The 25,936-nt window shown below is 42.1% G+C and overlaps 1 protein-coding gene across 1 annotated transcript; it reads left to right on the top strand.

The window, feature by feature from the left end:
* Positions 1 to 7,683: 7,683 nt before the first annotated feature.
* Positions 7,684 to 25,460, top strand: KLHL31 (kelch like family member 31). Its single transcript, XM_082663889.1, has 3 exons — positions 7,684 to 7,834; positions 17,913 to 19,117; positions 20,824 to 25,460. The coding sequence occupies exons 2-3, from the start codon at positions 17,946 to 17,948 to the stop codon at positions 21,554 to 21,556; spliced, it is 1,905 nt and encodes a 634-aa protein (XP_082520015.1). The 5' UTR covers positions 7,684 to 7,834; positions 17,913 to 17,945; the 3' UTR covers positions 21,557 to 25,460.
* The last annotated feature ends 476 nt before the right edge of the window (positions 25,461 to 25,936 follow it).

Genomic DNA, 25,936 nt, shown 5'->3' with positions numbered 1-25,936 from the left:
ACAGTCACTCTTGGGTGGGCGGTAATGTCCTGAGGTCACCTTTGGTCTTTAGGAAAGTCTTGTTTTAGTAATTAATAATGTTCAGTTTAGTATAATAATCAAATTCCAAAATTTTTCCCTTCCCTGAGCTGAGGCCTGATTTAGGCCAAGAAGCCTGGAGTGGGAGTCCTGGGGGTCAAGGGCACAGGGGCCATCAGGGCAGGCGGGCATCTTTCCTCTTCCACTGCCTTCCCTCACTAGCTGCCTTTCCCACCCCTCCATGTTGGGCCCAGGGCAAGAGGGTTAGGACGAAGGGCACAGTCTTCTATGGATGGTGCCTCTGGTCTGGAGCTGCTGCTCATTGGACTTGGCATTCAGGGCTGACTCTGTTACAAGGTGCTTCCCTCATAAGAATCCCCACTGGGAACTCCATGATGACAGCGTAACTCCTAGGCCTGCCCACTTTCACCATCACTCAACCCTCAGGCTTCTATTTTGAAGAACCCTCTAGAAAGCCTTTTCTTTGGGCAATCCTTCTTAAGAAAAGAAGGCTCCAGGCCAGGTCCCTCCCAAGAACTCACACAATCAATCAGAAAAGCATTTACCTCCTTGTCCCATTGTTGGAAAAATTACAGCTTGCTCCCAGTGCTCTTACTTAACTGCAGCTCCAGCCATAATAGCTTCATGGAGAGTCAGACACCCAGGGAGTTCAAGAACAGTTTTACAGGTTATAAACATTGTCATCTCTGTGAATGGGACCTGTAGACTTGTACAGTGTGCAACCTAAACAGCCATCCTCAGAGTTCAGACACCAGTCCACTGAATTCCAGAGGACACAGATCAAGCACCTGAAGTGACTCCCTCAAAGCCTTTCTCACTTGGATTGAGAAGGGAGGACACACACTTCTCCCCCTCCCCCAAAAGGGAAAATGCCATAGCTCTCCCAAGAACTTCCTTCAGAGGAATCCTCTCTCTTTGCTCTCTTTTCTCTTCTTCTCAACCTCCTAGCTCCATCTTAAATTACTTCCAAGGGTCACAGAAACAGTTTTTGTTTTTGTTTTTTTGACAATGTAGCTAATGAGAAAAATGAGAAGCTAATCTTTGGGGTCTTGTTTAATCTTGTTTCAGTCTTGCTTTATTCTAGAGCTAGTGGGTTATTAATACAAGCAAATCCCTAGAATGACAAACTTTCTTGAGCATTGATCAGGTATCAGGCACCATGCTGGGTACAGAGATTCAAAAAAAAAAAAACGGACACTACAAGGACCTTGTCCTCCAGGGTCACATAGGCTAGGGAGGGAAAAACCACGTTAGTATAATGTGGCAGGTGTCACAAGATGCAGCTATACCCGTGGCATTGCAGGAACATGGAAGAAGGCATATAGAACAGTCTGGGAGATGGGTGGGAAAGGGGCAGGCAGGCACATCAGGCAAGGGGTCGATGAAAAGAAGGTCACTGATGGAGAAGATACACTATCAAAACTTGTTGGTAAAGAAACATATTATTTTAACCCTGTGTGGCCACAGGACTCAGTATCTCACTTTTATTAAGCCAAACGCTGCCAGGAAAGCAAGTTCTCTGATTAACAGCCGTCTACATTTTAGAAGGTGGACTCTTCAATGGTGCCACCGCAAATGAGAGCTGGTCCTCGAGGCTTTCATGTGTATACTGTTTTCATTATTTGACACCAAAAGGCAGCCCTCAGTGACTATACGCTTACAGTCGGAGAACTCGTGCTCTGTGTTTTGCAAACTGCCTCATACTTTCAGAAGTGCTTGCAATGTACATGTTTTCTCCTTTCCAAGTGTGTCTTACCCAAAACAGTGCTGCCACCTTTAAAATGTCACAACAGAGCATATGGCTCGCAAGTGTCCACTTACGTCAAGAAGCTCTTAACTATATTGAGCACAGCCCCAGCACAGCTGGCATTTCTAGAAGTTATTGGGACGAGCAGTGGGAACTCACTGGGTTAGCTGCAGTCTCCACGAAAGTTTCTACTTCATTGATGGACCTCGTGTTTATTTTCCGGAAGTCAGAGTTTGATGGGAACTCTGAACACATCTGTGCTGCTGGCCTGAACTTATCTTAGCCAGGGCTTCCTGCTTCAAACCTACACGTGTCTGAATAATAAAACATCTCCCTTTGGTTCCCCTTGAAAAGGCAATGCTTGGAGTCTATTATCTGGAAATTCTTGGCATGTGGCCTCTGCTCATTCTGTGTGTCCCATTTTTTCGCAGAGTCACTAACAGCTCCTCTCGCAGGCAGGTTCCATCTCCACAATAAAGATGGAGACAATGTGGGGGGTGGGGGTGGGGGGGATGAACTGGGAGATTGGGATTGACATATATACACTACTAGGTATAAAATAGATAACTAATGAGAACCTGCTATATAAATAAATAAATAAATAAAATTGTTTTAAAAAAGAGATGGAGACAGCATTGTTGTTCCCTGTGACCCATCCACAAACGAGCACGTCCTTCTCAGTGAGGACAAGTGGATTAACTCTGGTGTGGCCCAGACGTCAGCTGAGGTCTCCAGGCCTTTTTGATATTTATTTATTTATTTGTTTATTTTTGGCTGCGTTGGGTCTTCGTTGCTGCACAAGGACTTTCTCTAGTTGCGGCGAGCGGGGGCTACTCTTCATTGCGGTGCGCGGGCTTCTCGTTGCGGTGGCTTCTCTTGTTGCAGAGCACGGGCTCTAGGCACAGTAGTTGCAGCATGTGGGCTCAGTAGTTGTAGCTCGCAGGCTATAGAGCGCAGGCTCAGTAGTTGTGGTGCACGGGCTTAGCTGCTCCTCGGCATGTGGGATCTTCCCAGACCAGGGATCAAACCCGTGTCCCCTGCACCAGCAGGCAAACTCCCAACCACTGTGCCACCAGGGAAGTCCCCTGATATTTAAATAAAATTGGCTTTACCTCTCAAAGTCACTGCCATTGAGAAGTTCCATGCCTTCACCTGCATTTCAGGGACTGGCCCAGGGCCTTAGGCTTGTGTCTATCGCCTCTGACCCCAAGTGACCCCTCTGTTGGACATTCCATCACAGCCTATCTCCATAGCTCTCCTCTCATCTCTGCCCACCTGGGTGACCCTTCATTGATTTCCTCTCAAAACACCCACCCAGTGTCTATGGAGAGCAGGCTTTACCGAAACTTCTGTGCCACGGAGAGTCCTCACCCCGCAGAATGCAAACCACTGAAAACAGATCATGAGGCACTTTTGCTGCTCCAGGTACTTCAGCCACTGGCCATCAGAAAGTCCTCCAGGGCTTCTTTTCCCCCACAGACTCCAGTTCATGTTGTGCAGCTCAGCTCTCATCTCCCTGACTCCCCATCTTCCAGACGGCCTGCTCCCAGCTTCTCGCTTCTGCTCATTTCATGAGCTCCTGAGCTAGTAAACCACATAACTAAAGAGGAAGGGAGTCTATTAAAGGGGGGATGGGGAGGAGAGGGATAAATTAGGAGTTTGGAATTAACAGAGACATACTCCTATATATAAAATAGATAATCAACAAGGACCTACTGTATAGCACAGGGAACTATACTCAATATCGTGTAATAATCTATAATGGAAAAGAATCTGAAAAAGAATATAATAATGTATGTATGTATGTGTATGTGCGTGTGTATATATATATATATATAAAACTGAATCACTCTGGTGTACACCTGAAACTAATACAACATTGTAAATCAACTATACTTCAATTAAAAAAAAAAGAAAGAAAATTTTAAAAATGAAAACATTATTAAAAAAAAAAATTAGATCCCATGCAGCTCAGGGAATCACTGTTGGAAGACCAGAGAAACAGGCCAGGGAAAGGAAAGAGCAAACGGGGGCTTTGCAGCCAGAGCCACAGCCAAGGAGAGCTTCAGTCACCACAGCTGCCCCCACAGAACCGTGGAAGCCACAGCTGGATGTCCCAAAGCCTCCAGCTCTTGATCCAGAGGCTACTCAAAGTGTGGTCCTTGGACTAGCAACATCAGCAGTACCTGTGAGCTAGTTAGAAAGGCAGCATCTTGGGCCCCACTCTAGATGTACCTGGTCAGAATTGCTATCTAACAAGGTTCCCAGGTAATTCCTGTATCCATTAAAGTTTGAGAAGCAGCATTCTAAATGACTTCCTACTGAGAGTAGGAATTGAGAACTGGCTAAGTGATCAGAGCTATAATGTACAGCAGATACATATACTTTGGGGACCATGGGTTATTGTCCAGTGATTCTTTCAGCTATAAAAGCTTTTATAAAAGACACGTTTTAGCTAGAGAATTCCTGTGAATTGTTGTAGGAGACAACTAGGATGAGTAAAAAGCAAAATATCACAATACTTTTCATCTTTGTAATTTATTGTGTAGTCAGTATTACATTTTTATGCAACAAATGTTTATTGAGTACCTATTATGTGCCAGGCATTGTCTTGGTTCTGCGGCTGCAGCAATTAACAAGAAGAATTCCCTGCCCTCGGGACTTCATATCCATCCTTATTCAGCTCAGTTTTGTGGTCTGTCATTATAATACTTCTTGGCATACACTCTCAATTCTCTTGCTCTCTAACTTCATCTTACTCATTCAAAATTTATTTATTCATTCATTTATTCACCTAGTCAGTTAATAAACAATGACTCATCATCCACTATGTGCCAGGCACTGTTTTAGGCACTTGGGGCTCATCAGTGAACAAAACAGATAAAGATCCCTGCCCTCATGGAGCTTACATTTGAGTTGGTCTGTGGCAGGATCAGGGGAGGTTGGTGAAGGAGAGGTAGGCGCTAGCAATGGAAACAAATAAATTACCCACATTGCAAAACCCCTTCTCCAGTTAAATCCAGCTCTCTGGTTTCTCTGCAGTTGAACATGGCTTAAGAAAAACACACAAGCAGGCTGACAGGTCTCAGACCAGCAGTCATGGCCATTGACCTCAACTGGGCCTTCTATCCTGCTGGGCAATCCTAGCCCATGTTCTCCGTCACCAATACCACCTACTTGACCCTAGTCTTTGCTGATAACTCACCTAATATTTTCAATCTCTTTCTAAACCTCTATATTCTACAAAGGTTATACTCCCCAAATGCCAGAGCATTCTTTCCAAAATACCAATCTCATCATGGCCATCTTTTTGTTAAAATAAACTTCAACACGTAGGTCCCCATTGCTTTAAGAATAAAGATCACATTTCTTCAGACACAGACATAGAGATCAGACTTGTGGTTGCCAAGGGGGAAGGGGGGAGGGAGGAGGATAGACTGGGAATTTGGGGCTGCAAACTATTACACATAGAATGGATAAACAACAAGGTCCTACTGTATAGCACAGGGAACTATATCCAATCTCCTGGGATAAACCTTAATGGAAAAGAATATTAAAGAGAATGTCTATATGTGTGTAAAACTGAGTCACTTTGCTGTACAGCAGAGATTGGCACAGCATTGTAAACCAGCTCTATTTCAATTAAAAAAAGATTGAATATCTTATTATACACTACAGGCTCCTGTCCAGGCTCCTTTTCTACCCATGTTCCATGCCCCCTATTTCCAGCATACCAACCGCAGCAGTAGTTGAATCCTGGCATGTGCAGCTACTCTGTGAATGTTTTTCAATTGAAGTGTCTCTTAGATTTTCCATTTCTGCCATTTATTCTTCCACTTGGGTTCATACCTCTATCTCAAATAATATTCTATTGAAAGAATTATCTCAGGTTGTTCCCGTGAACAACGCGAACTGAAATTAACAGTCTTGAACAGTTGAAGACAATAGTGTTGGTCCCCACACCTACCTCTTGACGGCCCTTTCCATCATCATATCAGCATTACCATAAATACTGATATAAGGCTGACTTTTTTTTTTTTTTAGATGTTGGGGGTAATTTATTTTATTTATTTATTTATTTTTGCTGTGTTGGGTCTTTGTTTCTGTACGAAGGCTTTCTCCAGTTGTGGCAAGCGGGGGCCACTCTTCATCGCAGTGCGCAGGCCTCTCACTATCGCAGCCTCTCTTGCTGCGGAGCACAGGCTCCAGACGCGCAGGCTCAGTAGTTGTGGCTCACGGGCCTAGTTGCTCCACGGCATATGGGATTCTCCCAGACCAGGGCTCGAACCCGTGTCCCCTGCATTAGCAGGAAGATTCTCAACCACTGCGCCACCAGGGAAGCCCCAAGGCTGACTTTTTATCACAGTAAGAGTAGAGTTGAGTGCTCTGGTCCTTTGTTGGACTAAAGGAGGTAGAAATAAGAAGGATCATTTTGGAGTGAGTCATCCTCCATTAGCTTTATGTCAACCATAGAATAAAGAACTTTCTTTGATTTACTTCTAACACATTCTGGGCTGGAGATCTATGGGTGGAAGTAAATTTTAAAAAATCAAAAGAGTTTTTCCTACAAAAAAGCTGGCTGGTTGCTGTACACCTGAAACTAACACAACGTTGTTAATCAACTATTCTCCAACATAAAGTTTTAAAAATTGTTTTTAAAGCTGGCTGGAATTCAAATGGAAGTGGTAACTAAGATGTTATCCAATGAGTTGAGAGGGGTCAGGAGAGCTAGAGGCAAATACATATAGAATCATAGAGTTTTAGAGCTGGAAAGACACCAGAGATGATCCAATGTGAGCAAGAATCTCCTCCGTGTCACCTCAGTGCTATAGCTTTTTTTACGTGCACCCTTCTAATCATAGGGAACTGGTTCATCTAGGTTTTCATCACTAGAACCCATTTGTTATCAGAGTTCTCTTTCCTTATTTTTAATTTTTTCCCCTGGAGTTTCTACCCATGGGCCTAATTTTTGACACCTTAAGCTACAAAAATTTTAATTGAATCCCCTTGCTACCCAACAGCCCCCAAAACCCTTGCACCCAGGAGACTCACTTCTCCTAAGTCCTCTCTTAGTTCTCCTTTTCTGCAGATGATCCCAACATGCCCAGCTTCCTTCCAGCCACTTCCTTCAGGATATAGAAAAACTTCTCAGTATGCCACAGCGGCCAAGCAATGCTGAATGTGTGACCTGACTAATGAAGAATAATTAGAACATTTATTTTCTATGATCTATTTTTCTTTTATTGCCGCCTAATATCAGGGTAACTTTTTTAGCAGCCACTTCACACCCTTGGTGTCTATTTAAAGCTTGTGGTCAGTTATAACCCTCTACATTTTTTTTTTCCACAGGAAGTGTTGCCAAAGTATTTCCCCAAGCTGCATGTGTGCTGGAGCGTGTGTTCATCTCAGGCCTCCCTGTGGATCACCGGATAATAGAGACTGGTCATGAACCTTACTCTGTTGAACTGTACGATGACTCCAGTGATACTGGTGCCATATGTGAGCTACCCCAAGTTCCTTTTCTAAAGAACAGTCTATTAAAAACCCAATCTTCTCAAAGGACCTGAGGTGACCAGGCTATTAACCTTTCTAGTAGCTCATTTTTATCCACAACCTTCCCTTTCTCTTACCAAGTACACACACTCTAATCTGCTTCCAACAATTAAATACCCACCTAGTTAATTTTCTTTCCTCTCTCCCAGGTTGACTGAGTTCTTGACTTTCTTGTTTTTAAATACTGAGCAGGTCAAGAAACCCAAGCCCTCTCCACCAACCAGGGCTCCGCCCTCTGCCCCGGGGTGGCCTGAAATTGAAGCCAAAGCGGGGGAGGAGGGCTCAGAGCGCAGGCTCGGCAGGCAGCGCTGCAGCCGGAGGGACGACAAGAGGTCACTCTAAAAACTGCTGCTGCTGGGACGCGTCAGGTGGCTGCTGGTGGTTCCCCAACGGGTTTTCCTTCTCCCTGTCTCTCTCTGCACAGATTGCTTCTCAAAAGGAATCTGCTGCTGAAACTTCACCATCACAAGTCGGGGACGCCCCTCACACAGGACGGTAAGGACCTGGCGCCTCAATCTCCAATTCTGGTCTTCTAATCCTGGGGTGTGAATGGTGGGGGGGGGGGGCGTCTGCGTTCGCGGTGGTAGAGCGATCTCATTGACAGTGGTCTACAGCTGGGTCAGATCCTCCTGTTGGAGCCAGAAGACATCTTCTTGAAATCCAAGGGATGCAATAGATGAGAAGAATGTCATAGCAATAGAAATGCATGCTAAGGATGCCTTATGAAAGTAAAGTGACTTGTAATTTCTAACAATAATTTTAAGTCTCTAAAGCCTAATGTAGGTTTTTCTTCCTCTATTTTATGGAGAGGGGAGGGGGAAAATAAAATTCTTGGGGTTTGTTCATAAAGTTTAGAGTTTCACCTCCATTTTTTGTCAGGAACCGTCAGGAACATTTTGTATCTGATAAGTTTAGATAAAATGTAATCAGTTTTGTTGAAATGGGTAGCAAACAAATCAGACAACTCTTTGAATCCCCAGAAATAGAACCTATTGACAAAATCCCTCCTGCAAAAAAAGAACAGCTTTTAATTTAACTGTGAAACAAGTTTTTGTTCCAAATGTGTACCTATAGCAATGCTGACATATGTTTTATGCTAGAAATCATTTTGGAAATGAAACAGTAAAGTAGAAAAGCCCCCTAAAGTTGGACTTCACTGAAAATGGCAAGAGGCAGAGGCTGGGTGTTTCTATTCCGGGGTCAGGCTGCCAGCCGACACACGGGGGGGCTGGAATGTGGCGGTGACCGGGAGCGGACGCAGCTGACGCCCCCTTGGCAAGAAGACCTTCTGGGACCCCAGCTCATTCTGGCATGAGAGTGACAGTGACACTTTGGCACACATGGCTTCCCAGCTTGCCCTGGGTACAGTCTCTCCCAGGAGACCAGGGTGGAGGGCAGCAGGAAAGAGAATGCTCTTACTTATACAGTGACAGTTCTTTTCTGTAATTGGTTCTAGGAGTTTTCATCTGAAATCTGTTTCAGGCCAGGAGGGACAGGTGTGTTCCTGTCACATGGACTTGCCGCCTTGTAGAAGAGGGTAGAATTATGTTACCATGTCTTGGCAGCCTCATTTCAGTCCAACGGTTCTGGATCTATTTGGGGTTATGGACCTTTTTGTGAATCTCTGAAAGCTCTGGGCCCACTTTATAGAAAAATACACATAAACACACATGCACAACATGTTTACATAATATTCCAGAAATGTTCATGGAATTCCTGGGCTCACCTGAAACCCAACCCAGAAAAGGGTTGCCTGATAAAATACAGGACACCCAAGTACACTGAACTTCAGATAAACCACAAACCAGTTTTTATTATAAGTATGTCCCAAATATCACCTGGGATATATTTAAATACTAAAATAGATCGGTGGTTTTTCTAAAATTCAAATTAATCTGGAGATCCTATATTCTTATTTACTAAATTTGGCAACTCAGCCCCAAATGCGTGACTTGCAGATGGAGAATCCCCTGTCTCTGTTGGTTTATCCATATCCGATCATGAGTTGATGCTAGGGTTCTAAAAGGCCATATTGGGGGGGCAAGGGGAAGGAGGGAGAAGTGATACAGACCGGACTTTGACTATTCTGACAGCAAAAGCCAGCTGTTTATTTTTAACTCTGTAAAATTTTACAAATGAAAGGTACACATCTCATCTGACGGATGATTAAACTGAAATCCTAAAAAGTTGAATGTTTTGCCATAGGTCTTTCAAATGGTTAGAGCAAAATTAACATCAAAACCCAATTCTCAGTTCTGTGACAACCAAAGGGACATTAGTCTTACAAACTAGATTTCTAACCCCACTTCCTGCAACCTTAACGTACACACACAAAAGACAAGTAAAAGAAAGAGCTATTTTACTAAAATTTTCAACAAAACCAAAAATCTTAGCCACAGGGTCCTTACATCCTGTATCCAGGTTTGGAAAATAGAAGTTAGCTTTATGTATAGAGTGTGTATATGTTATAGATAGCAGGCCTCTAGCTAAGTTGAGCCATCAGAAATTGATAATATTTGTCTTTAAACAAAAATTGATAATTCCGTATTCAACCTAACACTGAAAAGGAGGTGTCTGGTTCTCTGATCAACAAATTCATACAAGATCTCCTTGAACCTACTTCTGTTTTTGGCTTACCCAAACTACTAGAGTTTCATAGACTTACAACCCCTAATAGGATAAAGAAACCCATAGGCTCTGATTGTTCCCGAACAAATCTGTCTTACAATTAAAAGGGCAGCTCTTTTATTTCAGTGTTTGGAGCTATAAAGAACCATTTCATGTTCTCCATATCCAAACTTTGATTTTATAAATTTGAGTTCCACCTCACTCAATCTCAATCTTCCCATGTTGGAAGGAGTTAACTTTTTAACCTGCGACTGCCCTGGATATAAGGGCTATATAGGGGGTCAGGGTTCAATCTGGGTTTGAATCTTTGCCCTACTACACGTTATATACCCATCATGTGACCTTGGATATGTTTTTAAAACTCTCTCTGAACCTTAATTTCTTCATTTGTAAAATGAACATAATATTACCTGCCTTTTAGAATTTTCACGATGCTTAAATTTTAAAAAATAAAATCATGTCAATTATTTACTTAGGCTCAGCACACAGTTATTCCTCAATTTATACATGTAGCTCTACAATTATTATTTTAGGTAGAAATGAAAGTAATAGCTTACATTGAATACATAGTCTAGATTCATGCTTGGTGATTTATATTTAGGAATTAATTATTCACATGCTTAAATTGGCAAATACAGAAGATCACGGCAAATTTGACAGCTCACTTACCTGCCCACTGTTATCACGTGTTGAATACACGACACTATCATCATAGAAATGACACAAGAGCCAAGACCGCCAGTGGGCAGTGGGAGGAGGGCATGGAATTGTGCCTCTGTTGCCCTTCTGCCCACTTTCTAATAGGCAGCTCTTCCAGGGGACCTGGGAGGCAGCTCTGGGCGCTAGTGGATGGAGCAGGGAGGGAAAGAGGTGTGGGGTCCACGACCAGAGAAGAATTCTCTGAGCTCCCTCCACAGAATGAAGGGATAGCTCCGATAGCCTGGGGAGCGTTCCACAACCTTCTGGACTCTGTGCAGTCTCCTCTTTTACCCAGAAGGGGAAGGGACAGGGGGCACTGCAGTGCCTCCAAATAGCTGCTTATCCGACCTGCGCTGTCCAGCGTGTCCTGCTACAGCAGGGCCACTAACGGTCCCGGGGCACCTGTAAAGCTCTTTTTTGATCCCAAGGGGGCAACTCACTAGAGCCCCCTGGCTGGGGAGGGAGAATCATGCCCTTCGTGCTTCAGGAAAAACGGAGAAACAGTCCTGAAACTGTCCCAGTTGCAGGCAGCTCAGATAGGCTGGTCCCCTCACCGTGCAAACCCCATGCAGACTGACCGTGACCCCAGTCAAAGCCCTCCCTGGGGTGTGGAAATCACAGCGACTGCCCAGCTACCAAGCCTGGGGAGGGGGTTCCCTGAGCCTCTGGCCACAAGGCCCTCACTCATTAAAAAAGAAAAGAAAAAGACAAAAAGCTTTGAAAACAACAACAAGAGTAAGTGAAAGCCCCACCCAGCTTATTGAATCAATAAGAATGGAATATGCTTTCGAAATGGATTGCTCAACACCAGGTCACACTCTGTATTGTATAAGAACATGTACAGGCAACTCGTTGTAACCACTGCCTCTTCCTTGTAGCCACGTTTTGGTATCACTGTGACCACCATTTGTGATCAGTTACAATATGACCCGGGGTGCATAGTGAACATTTGTATAACTGTAAAAATTATATATGTTATAATTGAAAAGACAATGAGACGTCTGTGCAAATTGCTTTGACTACTTGTCCTCATATGACCTTGGAGCTGAGTAGTACGTTTCTGTGAATATTCCATTTTTTTCTAATCATCCTCTACAAGCCCACACCATCAGCCTGGCAGTCCAGCACCGTGACCAGATGAGTAAATGGAAGTGAGTTAAACTGTTCCCCTTTCCTTCCATTCATGAGTCCTTAGGCTGCCCTCTTATAACTTCTTTCCTTTAAGGCTGCCTTTGCTTTTCATTCAAGTGTGATTGTAGAAAAATGCTGGTTGGTTGGTCAGTTGGCATGGGGTGTGTGTGTGTGTGTGTGTGTGTGTGTGTGTGTGTGTGTGTACCCAGTGTGACATGTCAGAAAGGCCTCAGTGTGAGGGTCCTAGAGAGTCATCAAAGGCTTCCCAGTCTGCCTTGTGAGAACATAGCCTCTGGGTTTTGATCATCCATGAAGAGGAGCTGGTCTTCCCTGCAGTAGGGACTGGAGCACACCCTGTAGCTCTCCTACCATACTTGCCTTAAATTGAGAAAAGCCATGGCCGGAGCCCCACCTCCCTGGGAGATGGAAGAGCAGGGCCAGAGGAAGAGCATTTCTTGGGATGTAGGGAGCAGTGAACACCTCTGCAGCCTAGAGGACAACATCAGAGCCTGGCCCAGCTTCCAAGGAGTGAGCCTGGTCCCCAGACTCCTCTGAGGGGTCTGCAGCATGTTATCGGAGGAATATGGCCCAGACTGAGAACACCTGGGCAGGTGGATGGAGAGCCTCACCTTCGAGGTGCAGACCTAGGAACAGGATGTAATGGCAGTTCTAGTAGAGAAAGACTGAATTTATGAGCATATCTGGGGAAATATGGCCACCAGGAAGTGGTCTGCAGGCTCTGATTTCAAAACTCTCTTAAATGGTCTCCTGAATCTCAGAGCTAAAGAAGCCAGTTACCTTTACACAGTGATTTTGAGGATTCTAAAAACCCTCTCTTATTAAGAAAAAATATATATATTTAAAATATTAATTAATAAGATTAAATTAATGTAATTTGATTAATGTTAAAATATTATGTAAATAATAATATAATATTAGTTTAAAGAATATGCGTATATGTTCTACAGTGGTAGCTCTGTTAGAAATTTGCATGTGAGTCATTGGAGTACACTGATAAAAAAAAACCAAAAAAACTCCAAAAAACATGCATATCTGGGAGAAAGAGTAGATTTGCCCACTGATGGATTAGCTTGGATCATCTGTCAGACTAGCTAATGTGTCACCCAGTAGGGCCCTGGAGAAATGGGACAAGGGCAAGAGCATTCGGATAAAGGGTCATGAGGGTTTCCATGGGAACACCAGGGGCAGCAAGAAGGCCAGACCATGGAGGAAAGAGAAGGCAGCAACAGAAAGTAACAGAAGGAAGCCGTGGAGGAAATTTGACTGATTTCACTAGGGCCTCAGTGCGCCCTCTCCTTCCTGGAGGTTCCTTAATCCTTCTCAATTGCATAGCAACTCATCAAGTTCAAACCCTTCCTGGTATCCAGCATCCTTTCTGTATCCTCATGTTACCTGCCTACCTGTCTCCCTCACTCCAGCAATCTTCTTCGTCTGCACATCCCGTGCCGAGTCACCCCTCCCTGCTTCCATAACAGGCATTTCCTCTGCTTTAAAGGCCTTCCCCCTCCTATACCTACTCCTCTTAAAAACCTTTCATTCCTGGAACAGGCAAGATTCCTGTTATCTACAAATCTTCCCATCCTAACCCCACTCCAACAAAACAGTTCCTTTCATTTGAAATCTGAAGTCCAGGTTCATAGATTCAATCTGTTCTATATAATCTGTTATTTTCCTGACATAACCTATGTCCCAAGTTTCTTAAATTTCCAGGCTTACCTTTCTCATTCATAGCAAAGTAAATAATCTGTTCTTCAGCCTATGTCATTGCATGAGTTCCATTTCTCTCCCTGGCATTTTCAAAAATCCCTTAGAAATGTTTAACTGTTCCAGAAATCTACTCTTGATCCCCATGACTGAATCTCCATCCTGTGGCCACTTCCTCTGATTGGTTTCACCCCAAAGCTTAAACAGGTTACTTCCTTCATTCCCTAAAACACATCTAAGAAGGTTATTGATTTTAATGAAAACAATTCAAATTTTTTGAACATTCACATTTTGCAAGACACCCTATTAAATGCTGTACAGACATTTCTCACTAAGCTTTCATGGACCACCCGACAGGCAAGCACCATTATTATCTTTACTTTAGAGGTAAGCCAGTAGAGTGGAGACTCTAAGAGGTTAGTAATCTATGGAAACTCACAGCTCAGATAAATAGTGGAGCTGGTATTTACATTGTATTTTCATTTTCATTCTCATTCAGTTTGAAATACTGTCTAATTTCTTCTTTGACTCATGGATTATTTACAAGCGTATTGTTTAATTCCCAGGATTTCCTCCAAAACAATGAGTGGTTATAAGCCCGACATCCAAATGAGTAAAAAATTGCCCATAGGACTTCCTCCAGGAAAATAGACAGGGCTATTTCCAAAAACACATTTGTACTCCTACTGGTAGAATCTACTGGGTTTTTGTTTTGTTTTGTTTTGTTTTTTTAAGTTACTCTGCTGTGATTCCCTACTTTCTTGTTGTCATTTTGTACTTGTCATTGTTTATCTATTTAACACAAATTACATATTGTATTGCTCCATCATTCCCAGTACAGTGCCGCCCACACAGCAATAGGTGTCTGATAACTACTTGCTGAACAAAATTTTTAAAATTTTCCCCAGAAAAATCCAACAAGGGGACACTTACCACCTAAGTCAAATGCATTTGAAGACTAAAATGATGGTGGGTTGAAAATCTGTTTCACAAGGTAAGGATGCATGTGGCTTTGCCTGCAAGAAAGAATGAGGAAGCACAAATGTGCTACAGTCTTGTAAACAAAAACAAATGTGAATATGACAGAGCTTAACGAGGAAGAAAAAAAGCCCTGGCAAAGCAAAAGACCTTCTCTGTTTCCTACCTACTTGCTACTCTCCTTCCACATGGAAAAGAACAGGAACAAACACAATAGAAAGTTTTTAACATCTATTCCAGTAATTAAACTGAAGACTTTCAAGGGGGATCAAAGCTAAGTTTTACCTCTCAGGATGAACTCAACAGTGAGACAAAACACACACACACACACACACACACACAGCCCACCCCTCAAAAACTATAAAACACCTAAACATCTAAATGTGCACCTACAAGAGAATAATTGAACAAGTTTTATATATCCTTACTATGGGAATCTATGCAGCTGTTAGGGAAAATGATATAAATTTATGTATGTGCTGATATGGAAAGATGTACATGAGTACATCCACGTGAAAAAAGCAAACTGCTGAATAATATAGCATAAACTTGTTTTTTTTTTTTTGCAGTATGCGGGCCTCTCACTGTTGTGGCCTCCCCCTGTTGCGGAGCACAGGCTCCGGATGCGCAGGCCCAGCGGCCATGGCTCACGGGCCCAGCCGCTCCGCGGCATGTGGGATCCTCCCGGACCGGGGCACGAACCCGTGTCCACTGCATCGGCAGGCGGACTCTCAACCACTGCGCCACCAGGGAAGCCCCATAAACTTGTTTTGATACAAGTTCTCTTATAGTGGTATGCTGGAGCTCATGAGAACCAATTTACATTTTCAGGAATTTAGCAAACTGGTTGTTGGTAGCTTAAAAGCAACCACAACGAGTGTATTTGTACTCAAGAAATTAGCACCTTACAAATAAGGGGTATTTTCCCCCCCTGGAGAGTTGATTTACCAGCACACCACTGCTCAAACTATGCAAATATAAGTTTGCATAAGCATATACAATTATCTGGAATGATATAAAGCAAACTGTGAGTTGTTGAACTACACATACTGATTTTGTTATTTTTAAAATGAAAAAAATAAATAAATAAATGGATGAACCTAGTGATTATCATACTAAGTGAAGTAAGCCAGACAGAGAAAGACAAGTATCATCATGTGATATCACTTCTATGTGGAAACTAAAAAAAAAAAAAAAAAAAGATACAAATGAACTTATTTACAAAACAGAAGTAGATCCACAGACATAGGAAACAAACTTATGGTTACCAAAGGGCGAAAAGGGAGGGAGGGATAAATTAGGAGGTTGGGATTAAAATATACACACTACTCTATATAAAATAGATAACCAACAAGGACCTATTGTGTAACACAGGGAACTATACTCAATGTTTTGTAATAACCTATAAGGGAAAAGAATCAGAAAAAGAATATATATATTCTGAATCACTGTGCTGTACACCTGAAACTAAGATGACACTGTAAATCAACTATACTTCAATAAAAAATAAAAATGAAAAAAGTAACACCAGTAATTTCACAAGAAAGTGAAAGGCTATAGATAAAATCCATTTAAAAGTCTAAGTGGGGCTTCCCTGGTGGCGCAGTGGTTGAGAGTCTGCCTGCCGATGCAGGGAACGCGGGTTCGTGCCCCAGTCCGGGAAGATCCCACATGCCGCGGAGCGGCTGGGCCCGTGAGCCATGGCCGCTGAGCCTGCGCGTCCGGAGCCTGTGCTCCGCAACGGGAGAGGCCACAACAGTGAGAGGCCCGCGTATCGCAAAAAAAAAAAAAAAAAAAAAAAGTCTAAGTGTAGCATCTTCTGATGACTATGCCCAATATATTGAGAAGGGCTAAAATAATTTAATCTGTGATACTTTAAGGGCCACGTATTTATTTGGTAAACTTAATATATTTCAAGGCTACATTTAATATTAGAGCTGTGCAGAGCTACGTAATAGAGCTAAATCTACACTTCCTATAGATTTAAAAACGGGTTCAAATATTTATAACATTGATAATAGGAAGTGGTTACTGTCCTTAATATGTCAGCATCTATATAAATATATTTCTAAGAGGCACATTAGTAGATTTAGAACTTTAGTGTCAAAGCATAAAAATAGCTTTTATTCTTAATGGGCTGCTAAATTATTATTCAAAAGACTGTATCAGTTATACTCCCATCAACAATGTATGGAGAGTACCACACCAATATGTGATATTCTGAATATTTTAAAATATTTTAACCACTTGATAAGCAAAATTTGACGACAAAAAATAAAAAGGCTCTCTGGATTTCAGTTGACAGTTCTCTGATTATTGTTAGTTTAGCTTTTTAAAAATATTAACTGTTTGTATTTTATTTTCTGTGAACAACCTTGTTACCTAGACATAGTCTTTGTCCACTTTCTACTTGGATTACCTTTGACTTATTAACTTTATGAGCCCTTTAAATATCGTTAGGGAATTCCCTGGCGGTCCAGTGGTTAGGACTTGGCGCTTTCACTGCTGGGTCCCAGGTTCGATCCCTGGTTGGGGAACTAGGATCCGGCAAGTCTCCCAGCAAGGCCAAAAAATAAATAAAAATAAATACTGTGTTAACTTCACTTTAACCTTTTATCTGTCAAAAATGTTACAAATATTTGTCTTCACAGTCTGTTGCTTGTCTTTTAAATAGTTGGTGCTGTTTTATAGATATACATTTTCATTTTTTTAATATTCAGATATTTCAGTCTTCCCCTTTATGCTTCTGGATTTTATGTTATGCTTAAGAGGGTCTTTCCTACTCTAAGATTTTTTTAAAAACTACTTTGTTCTAGTTCTTGTGTAAGTTTGTGTGTGTTTGTGAGTCATTTAGAAATTCAACTGGAAATTATTTTAGTGACTATGTAGAGTAGAAAGTACTTGACTATCATTACAATTCCTTATCCATTGATTGTTAGCCACGTTTATTCTAATATATATTCTACATTTAACACGGATTCCTGAATTTTAGTGTTATGATATTTTATTGAGAGAGAAAAACTTCAGGGTAGTTGTCATTCACTTTTTCCTGAACATAAACTAAGCCCCTAAAAAGACGATTAACTACTATTCCATAATAACTGTACAGGTAGATCAGAGAATATTGGGTCATTTCTGCTACATAAAATTACTTGGCCATATAGCTATTGAGAGGTCTCATTTGATAATATAAATGTTTCTAGAATCGTCTACAATGATCGATGCTGAAGTAAACTGTGAATAAGATGTGCATCTAGTTTAACGTAAGTCTTTAAATCTAGTTTTGACACTTTAATCAATCTACGTTATGCCACTAAAAAACTACTATCTTATTAAAAAAAGGAAAGTTTCTCAATGTAGTATTTCAAAGTTTAATGCACAATTAAAATAAAACCGTTTCTTTTTTTTTTAGCAAGTTCTTGCCTGTGACAGTGTGTTTGCCACCATGGCCCCCAAAAAGAAGACTGTCAGAAAGAACAAAGGCAACATCAATGAGATGACCATCATTGTAGAAGACAGCCCCCTCAACAAACTCAACGCTTTGAATGGGCTCCTAGAGGGAGGCAATGGCCTTAGCTGCATCTCTTCTGAATTAACAGATGCTTCTTACGGCCCCAACCTCTTGGAAGGTTTAAGTAAAATGAGGCAGGAGAGCTTCCTTTGCGACTTAGTCATCGGCACCAAAACAAAATCCTTTGACGTTCACAAGTCAGTGATGGCTTCTTGCAGTGAGTACTTTTACAACATCCTAAAAAAAGACCCCTCTACCCAAAGGGTGGATCTCAGTGATATCGCACCGCTGGGCCTGGCCACGGTCATTGCATACGCCTACACTGGAAAGCTCACTCTCTCCTTGTATACCATAGGAAGCATTATTTCTGCTGCTGTTTATCTTCAGATCCATACCCTTGTCAAGATGTGCAGTGACTTTCTGATACAAGAAATGAGTGTTGAGAATTGCATGTACATTGCTAACATTGCCGAAACATACTCCCTGAGAAATGCAAAGGCAGCAGCCCAAAAATTTATCCGGGATAACTTCCTTGAATTTGCAGAATCAGATCAGTTTATGAAACTTACATTTGAGCAAATTAATGAACTTCTTATGGATGATGACTTACAGTTGCCTTCTGAAATAGTAGCATTCCAGATTGCAATGAAATGGTTAGAATTTGACCAAAAGAGAGTGAAATATGCTGCCGATCTTTTGAGCAATATTCGCTTTGGTACCATCTCTGCACAAGACCTGGTCAGTTATGTTCAGTCAGTACCGAGAATGATGCAAGATGCTGATTGCCACAAGCTTCTTGTAGATGCTATGAACTACCACTTACTTCCCTATCATCAGAACACATTGCAGTCTAGACGCACGAGAATCCGAGGGGGCTGTCGTGTGCTTGTCACTGTGGGGGGCCGTCCAGGCCTTACTGAGAAGTCCCTTAGCAGAGACGTCTTGTATAGAGACCCTGAAAATGGATGGAGCAAGCTTACAGAGATGCCAGCCAAGAGTTTTAATCAGTGTGTGGCTGTGATGGATGGATTTCTTTATGTGGCCGGTGGTGAAGACCAGAATGATGCAAGGAATCAAGCCAAGCATGCAGTCAGCAATTTCTGCAGGTACTGCCTCTTTTATTAGGAATAGAAATCGTTCGATGTTATGAACATAGAATGAAATTAATCATGCCTATTAGCTTAATTCATTGGCTCAGTAAATCAATAATAATAATAATGCCACATTACATGTATATAACACTTCACATTATATAAAGTGCACTCACATATATCATGCATTATAATTTTCCAAGTAAGCCAATGAAGCGAGCACGGAAGATATGATGATTCTGACTTTACATGTGAGAAATTTGACACCCAGAGAAGTGACACCACTAGTAAGTAGAATTCACATTTTCTCATTTCTGGTCAGGGTGCTCTCCACAATACCCTGCCTTTTTGACAGAAACTGGGTGAAAATTTAGTTTTTAACATTAAATGGTAAGAAAGATTAAAATGATACAAAATTTCTTTTTAAGTGGACTGTTACTGATGATTTCAGATTTATAACTGGCAACTAGAATGAGATCATTAAAAATGTGGCAGCTAATTAATTTTAAATATTTCTTTAAAGACTGAATACCATCAATATTTTTGATACATGTAAACAAGAGTAAAAGCATGATAAATCCTGCAGAAAGTGGAATTGAAATGCATATTATTTTTGTATATTTATAATAAAAAATTAAACCTCCATATACATGAAATGTTCAGAAAGTCATGCTTCTATCATGGTAGTGGTTCAAAGGCAAACATAACTAATGAACAAGATCTGAAAATTCATCTAGTAAATCATAAAAAATATTCTTTATTGTTTCATTATATGTACATGTGTGTCATTTAAATGAATCCAAACAATTGATTTTTAGCCCTTAATTTATAGCTATGGTTAAGTTTTGATTTGGAGGTGAAATGAGACAAATATGAATGAACATCAAACAGAGTCAGTTCTGTGTTTACAATACTTGGAACTATGGAAAGTGTTAGTTTACTATGGGTGCCTTATTTTCCTCCTGCTGATAACTACTTGTACTCAAGTCACTGTTTTTGAGCTATTGACTTCAGTGCTTATGGTATAATAATTGTAATGCTGAACACTGAAAAAAATATACCCCTACACTAAAAAGTCAGACCTACTAATAAGTGCTAGAAAATAGAGAAGCATCAAAAGTTAAGGCTTTGTTGATGCACTGGGACATGAGTTCTATTGTTCTCATTATAAACAGATGACAGAAGACTTAGTGACTTAGCTTTACAGCGGCAATGCCAGGAGAGGTGTGTGAACAAGAAGGGGTTTGTGAGAATGTAGGAACTCAGTCAACTTTCTTGATTAAGCCATGAGAATGAGCTAGGGGTGGCTGGTGTCTGAAGATATGTGGAATTGACTTTAATGTGGCCGTATTCCCTTCTCCAATTCCACAAATACCCAGCTTCCACCCTTCCTCCACGTGCGCATCCCCTAAATCCTACGGGATGACGGATTTGAATATGAAGGAAAGAGGACTGGAGGTCGGTCTCAGCGGGGTGGTCTCCCGGTAGCTGCTTTTATAAACGGGAGGAGGGGGAGTCACCTATGCCTGCCCTGCCTTTCCCAAGGGTCACACTTTTTTACTGGTTGAGAGAGGATTAGCAGCCTCCAGGCGAGGAGCTGCGATGGGTCCCCAGCCTCCTCGCAAGGATAGTGTCGAGCCTCCCACGTCCTGGTTGGCGGCGTCACCTGGGTTCCCCGGCTGCCGCCCACAAGGCTGTCACGCTTGCTCTACCACTTCCAGATACGATCCCCGCTTCAACACCTGGATCCACCTGGCCAGCATGAACCAGAAGCGGACGCACTTCAGCCTGAGCGTGTTCAACGGGCTCCTGTACGCCGTGGGCGGCCGCAACGCCGAGGGCAGCCTGGCCTCGCTCGAGTGCTACGTGCCGTCCGCCAACCAGTGGCAGCCCAAGGCGCCCCTGGAGGTGGCGCGCTGTTGCCACGCCAGCGCGGTGGCCGACGGCCGCGTGCTGGTGACCGGCGGCTACATCGGCGGCGCCTACTCGCGCTCCGTGTGCGCCTACGACCCGGCCCGCGATGCGTGGCAGGAGCTGCCGGCGCTCAGCACGCCGCGGGGCTGGCATTGCACGGTGGCGCTGGGCGAGCGCGTGTACGTGATGGGCGGCAGCCAGCTGGGGCCGCGCGGCGAGCGCGTGGACGTGCTAACCATGGAGAGCTTCAGCCCGGCCACCGGCCAGTGGAGCTACGCGGCGCCGCTGCCCGTGGGCGTGAGCACGGCGGGCGCCTCGACGCTGCACGGCCGCGCCTACCTGCTGGGCGGCTGGAACGAGGGCGAGAGGAAGTACAAGAAATGCATCCAGTGCTTCAGCCCCGACCTCAACGAGTGGACGGAGGACGATGAACTGCCCGAGGCCACCGTGGGCGTGTCGTGCTGCACCCTAGCCATGCCCAATCACGTGACCCGAGAGTCCCGCGCTAGCTCGGTGTCCTCCGTGCCCGTCAGCATCTGAACCCGGGGAGCCGCGGGCTCGCGGGGAGAAAAGATAGGCATCGCGGTTCAGCTAAAGGAAAGGAAACTATCTAACATTTACTACAGGGGAGTCTTTTCAGATCCATCGAGGCATCTGCCTTGGTGGTTTTCAGTTGCTGGTGTGGCATCATCTACCTCTCTGTCGATTTTTTTTTTTTTTTTTTTTTTTTTTTTCTTTTTTTAAGCAAAATACAGATCCGGAGCCAACAAAGGAAAGAAGCCATTTATTTCAGCGGCCACTGGGTGGCAGACAGAACTCGCGGTGGGCACTACCATCGCGGCATCCTTTCTAAACATAGAGCGGTTACACCCACATTTGAGATTGTGCTTCTGCACTTTAATACACACGAAGCCTGTGTGAGTAAGAGATTTCTCGTACAAAAGTTTATTTTCCTTTCTCTTTTTTTTCTTTAGGAAGTTTAAAATATTCCTTTATAGGCTTCATTTTTAAATGGAAATCAGTCTATATCCATAAGGACTTAAGATTTAATTCTGTGTTTCTATGCAGTTTCTTTACTTATACATGCCTGAGTAAAGGATTTCGAAAGGCATCCCAGGAGAAAATCATAAAGCTTAAGACAAATACTGACGGGAAAGTAATAGGGATTCCACCCCGGGGCTGACAGGTTGATGCCTTTGGTTTAGCGGTGATACCCTCCTCCCTGCCTCAGGTCCCCAAAAGTATTTCCTATCATAAAATCCTACTCTCAGAGAAGGAACTGACATCAGTCATCTAATTTATAGGCAAATTTAAACCATTTTCTTGTTTCTCCTAGAAGTATTCACATTTTACTTTGGTCCCCCATTAAAAGAATTGCAAGTAGCACTCTCACCCTAAACACTACATCAAGATGGTTAAAGGCAACCTTGACCTTCATGTAAGCCCCCAGAAGAACACCAAATAAAACTCTGTCTGTAAGGATCCTTAACATATAGCATATGCAGCCTGAAGGTTATGCAACCAATAACAATAATTTGATTTCTTCCAGTCTTTTAGATGAGTGAGAATGAAGGAAACATTTGGAATTCCTGGATTTGGCAATAGCAGGATGAATGGGTCCCCCTGTTGGTAAATTCTATTGTTTACCAATTGATTTCAATCCTGATTTCTCAATTAAAAATCTAACACGTTCATTTTCTATAGAAATGTTAAGATAATATATGCCCATTTGATTATATATTTTTAAAATTTCATCTGCTCCAAATTAGCTTTGCAAATTAAACTATATCAGCTCCATATCATTTTTCTTATATGTTCGCCAAGTTTGGAAGCAAGGGAATGATGGCAGTAAATGATACATATTTTCCTTTCTTCTAATTTATCCTTTTATTCTTTGATAGTTCACTTGTTTTGGAGAGGAAAGGCCTATAAATTATGGGTTGTGTGCAAATGGATTTTGAGAAATAAGACAAACTATTTAAATGGTGAAACATGACATCTATGACAGTATAACCGGGTTTTCATGAACCCTGTCCTCTCCCACTGTGTGTAGATAGGTTATGGCTAGAGTTACAATATTTATATTGAAAATATTTTATTCGAACTGTGAAAAGTGGTTCATATAGTAGTACACTTTGTGGAACAATTTTATATCATTGCCCCTTATGGAAAGTTCAATCTCTGGGTATTTAATGGTAACACTCGGGTAAAGGCTAGAACATTGCGGGTTGAGAACAAAACATTATTAATGTAAAAACACTGGGCTGTTTCCTAACCCCACACAGGGCAGGAGGAGCTTCTCCAAGTACAGAGCAGATCTGCTCCTTGATTCTTTATTGGCCCAGGCTGAAAAATAAACCTGTGTGAGAAACCAGTGTATGGAGCTGGTTATATCACTGAGCTCTTAAGTCACAATGTACAACCTATAGATAGACTTTTGTCATTGCAGCACCTGGGTAAAATTAGCTTTTCATTTGTAATAAGTTGTTTAGGACACAACTTCCAAAGCCTATGCGAGGGTGACTGTAACATCTTTTAGTTTGGTATAAACATATATTTTCATACAATCGAGAAGCCTATAGCATACCGTTAATTTTGAGAGACAAAAAGTGATGTATTATGGATTACAGGTCATAAGTGGGCAAATAGACATAATCTCTTGATGCTCACCAAGAGGTGTATCTCCCATTGAGATCCTAGAAGTATAAGTGGGGGGCTTAAGGCTGCAATGAAATAAGAATCAATCAACTGTAATATTTTATCATGGATGAATGAGGAAAGACGCTGAAACTAGGGGATTTTTCATCTATCAGAGCTTTGTAAAATACGGTGCACAAAAACTCGGCAGTGGCTTTCTAGAGGTGACCCTGGAGATGTGTTAGAATGGATAAAGCATTTGAAATGACCATTTAACGTAGTTTCTACATTGGTTATCTGAAGACTCACAGTATACAAATATTGGGGCTACCCAGGTTCCTGGGTGCATTGCTGCTGTATCTCCTGCTTCAACCATTAGGTCAATAAACAAAGACCGATAGGAATTTGGAATTCCAGAATTTCTGACATAACAAATTGGAAGGGAGCGTGGAACCTAAGGGTGGGTGAAGGTTTTGCTTCCTGGAACATCCTGCACAGACCACTGAAAGACATGAAAATATGCAGCATCAAAATAATGCCTGTCATCTTCCACGTGTCAGTGAAACACACTCTTTAACCCAACTACTGAAGCAGGTACCTCTAGAAAACTTGACGACTTCCCCATGTTTTCCAACTGGAAAATTACTTCATTTTCATTACGTTGTAAGCTTACATTCAGTCACGCTCCCAAGTCTTAGGAGCCAAGCCGATACCTCCTTTTATTTTTCCGAAAGCAGAGGACTTGTTATTTTTGTAATACCAGAGTCCTGGGATGAAATAAAAGCATGGGTTCAATGTATCAGAGAAATAGCAGGTTACCCAGCAGCTGAAATAATAAAACTCAAGCTCTCTTTTTCGGAGTGGGCCAGAGACCTGACATAAAACTTTCCAGGGAGCCAGCCTGTAGTCTGTCCGTTTTTAGTTAGGTTCCTGGTGCCAAGTTGTTGACCCTCCTGCACTAGTTGCTTTCAGTGGCATTGGATGAGTTTTATTTTTACTTCCTATGTTGTAAGAATGGTTATGAATAAGGAGGTCAGGGATGGTACAGATGAATATAATTCTAAACAAGGATTAGATGGTAGTGGACTGTTATGAGTGAGGAGGTATAATTGAGGTAAGAAGAATGAGAGAATGTACTGACTGGGTCTGTGACTTAAGGCAGAGCAGCAATTATAGTAAGTGTATTTTACAAACATGCATGTAGATAGAGGTTTGCTTGGAAACATGTAAGTGTTAAGAGGTCCACATTTTGCTGGTTATCCTGGCCAGATAGCTTCCGAATTCAACAAAGTTACTAGATAAAAGAAACTAAAATCACTTCATTTAATTAATGTTTTCCCTGAGTTACAAAGAAGTGAATTTATGTCATCCACTCTGAATGACTCTTCTCTGAATGAGCTAGATTCCCACCCCAGCCACTGTTGGATATATTCTCTAGCACAAGGCAGCATTCAAAGGAATTATTTTTCAGTATTTCTTTTCATATTTTAAAAACTATAGACTAGTTTCCTAAACACTCCTCCATGGTAATTATGAGAATTAAAGATTCTAAAATATTAACAATTTACCCTCCAGCACATTGAGAGGGTCAAGACCATTTAAATGTCCCTCTCAGGGAACTTGAAATAAAATATTTGTCTTGAATACTCCTAAAAATCTTTGTATTATTTAGCAAATTTTGGCCCAAAATTTCTTTGTTTGCTTAAGACATTCTTGTACTCTATAAGGAACAACAAACTAAAAGGTATGTCGTGTTTGTAACTCCTCTCTATCAATAAAGCTGCGTTCAATAAGCGCTTTGTCAGTGATCAGATATGGGTAGTTTTGAAGTGTTCTTTCTGTGATGGTTGGGGTGTTGGTTTCTTTCTCTTTTTTTCTCTATTTAGTTTTCCTGATGACTCAGCTCAACAAAACACAACAAAAAAAGGAAACGACAAATAACTGAAAAGCTGTTCCAATAACTTGAAGACTAGTGAAAAATAAAAAGGGACAAAGTGACTTGCTCTGTAACTCAGACAGAAGCCTAGGTCTGTCTCTCAGTCCTGACCATGTAGAAGTCATGGATTAAGTGTGGTTTCTTATCTCAGTTCCACCCTGACCACAGCCAGCCTGGCGCAGACTCAGGTTCATCATCATTTGCAACGAAACCACTTTTTAGAAAATGAAATTGTGTTGTTATGCAGACCAGCCCTCACAGCCTTTCTCTTCCACCTCACCGTCCAGATGAGCAAATGATATGGAACCAACATGAGATGCTCAACCTTTGATCTGAGTTAGCAGTAA

This window comes from Grampus griseus, assembly GCF_964374135.1.
Source record: "Grampus griseus genome assembly, chromosome: 10".
In the NCBI taxonomy this organism is placed as follows: Eukaryota; Metazoa; Chordata; class Mammalia; order Artiodactyla; family Delphinidae; genus Grampus; species Grampus griseus.
This window is presented reverse-complemented; position numbering and strand designations above follow the sequence as displayed.

Coding starts and splice junctions, on each gene's coding strand:
- KLHL31 (XM_082663889.1), top strand. CDS start 17,946: ATGGCCCCCAAAAAGAAGACTGTCAGAAAGAACAAAGGCAACATCAAT. Junction 19,118..20,823: donor GCAGTCAGCAATTTCTGCAG/GTACTGCCTCTT, acceptor TACCACTTCCAG/ATACGATCCCCGCTTCAACA.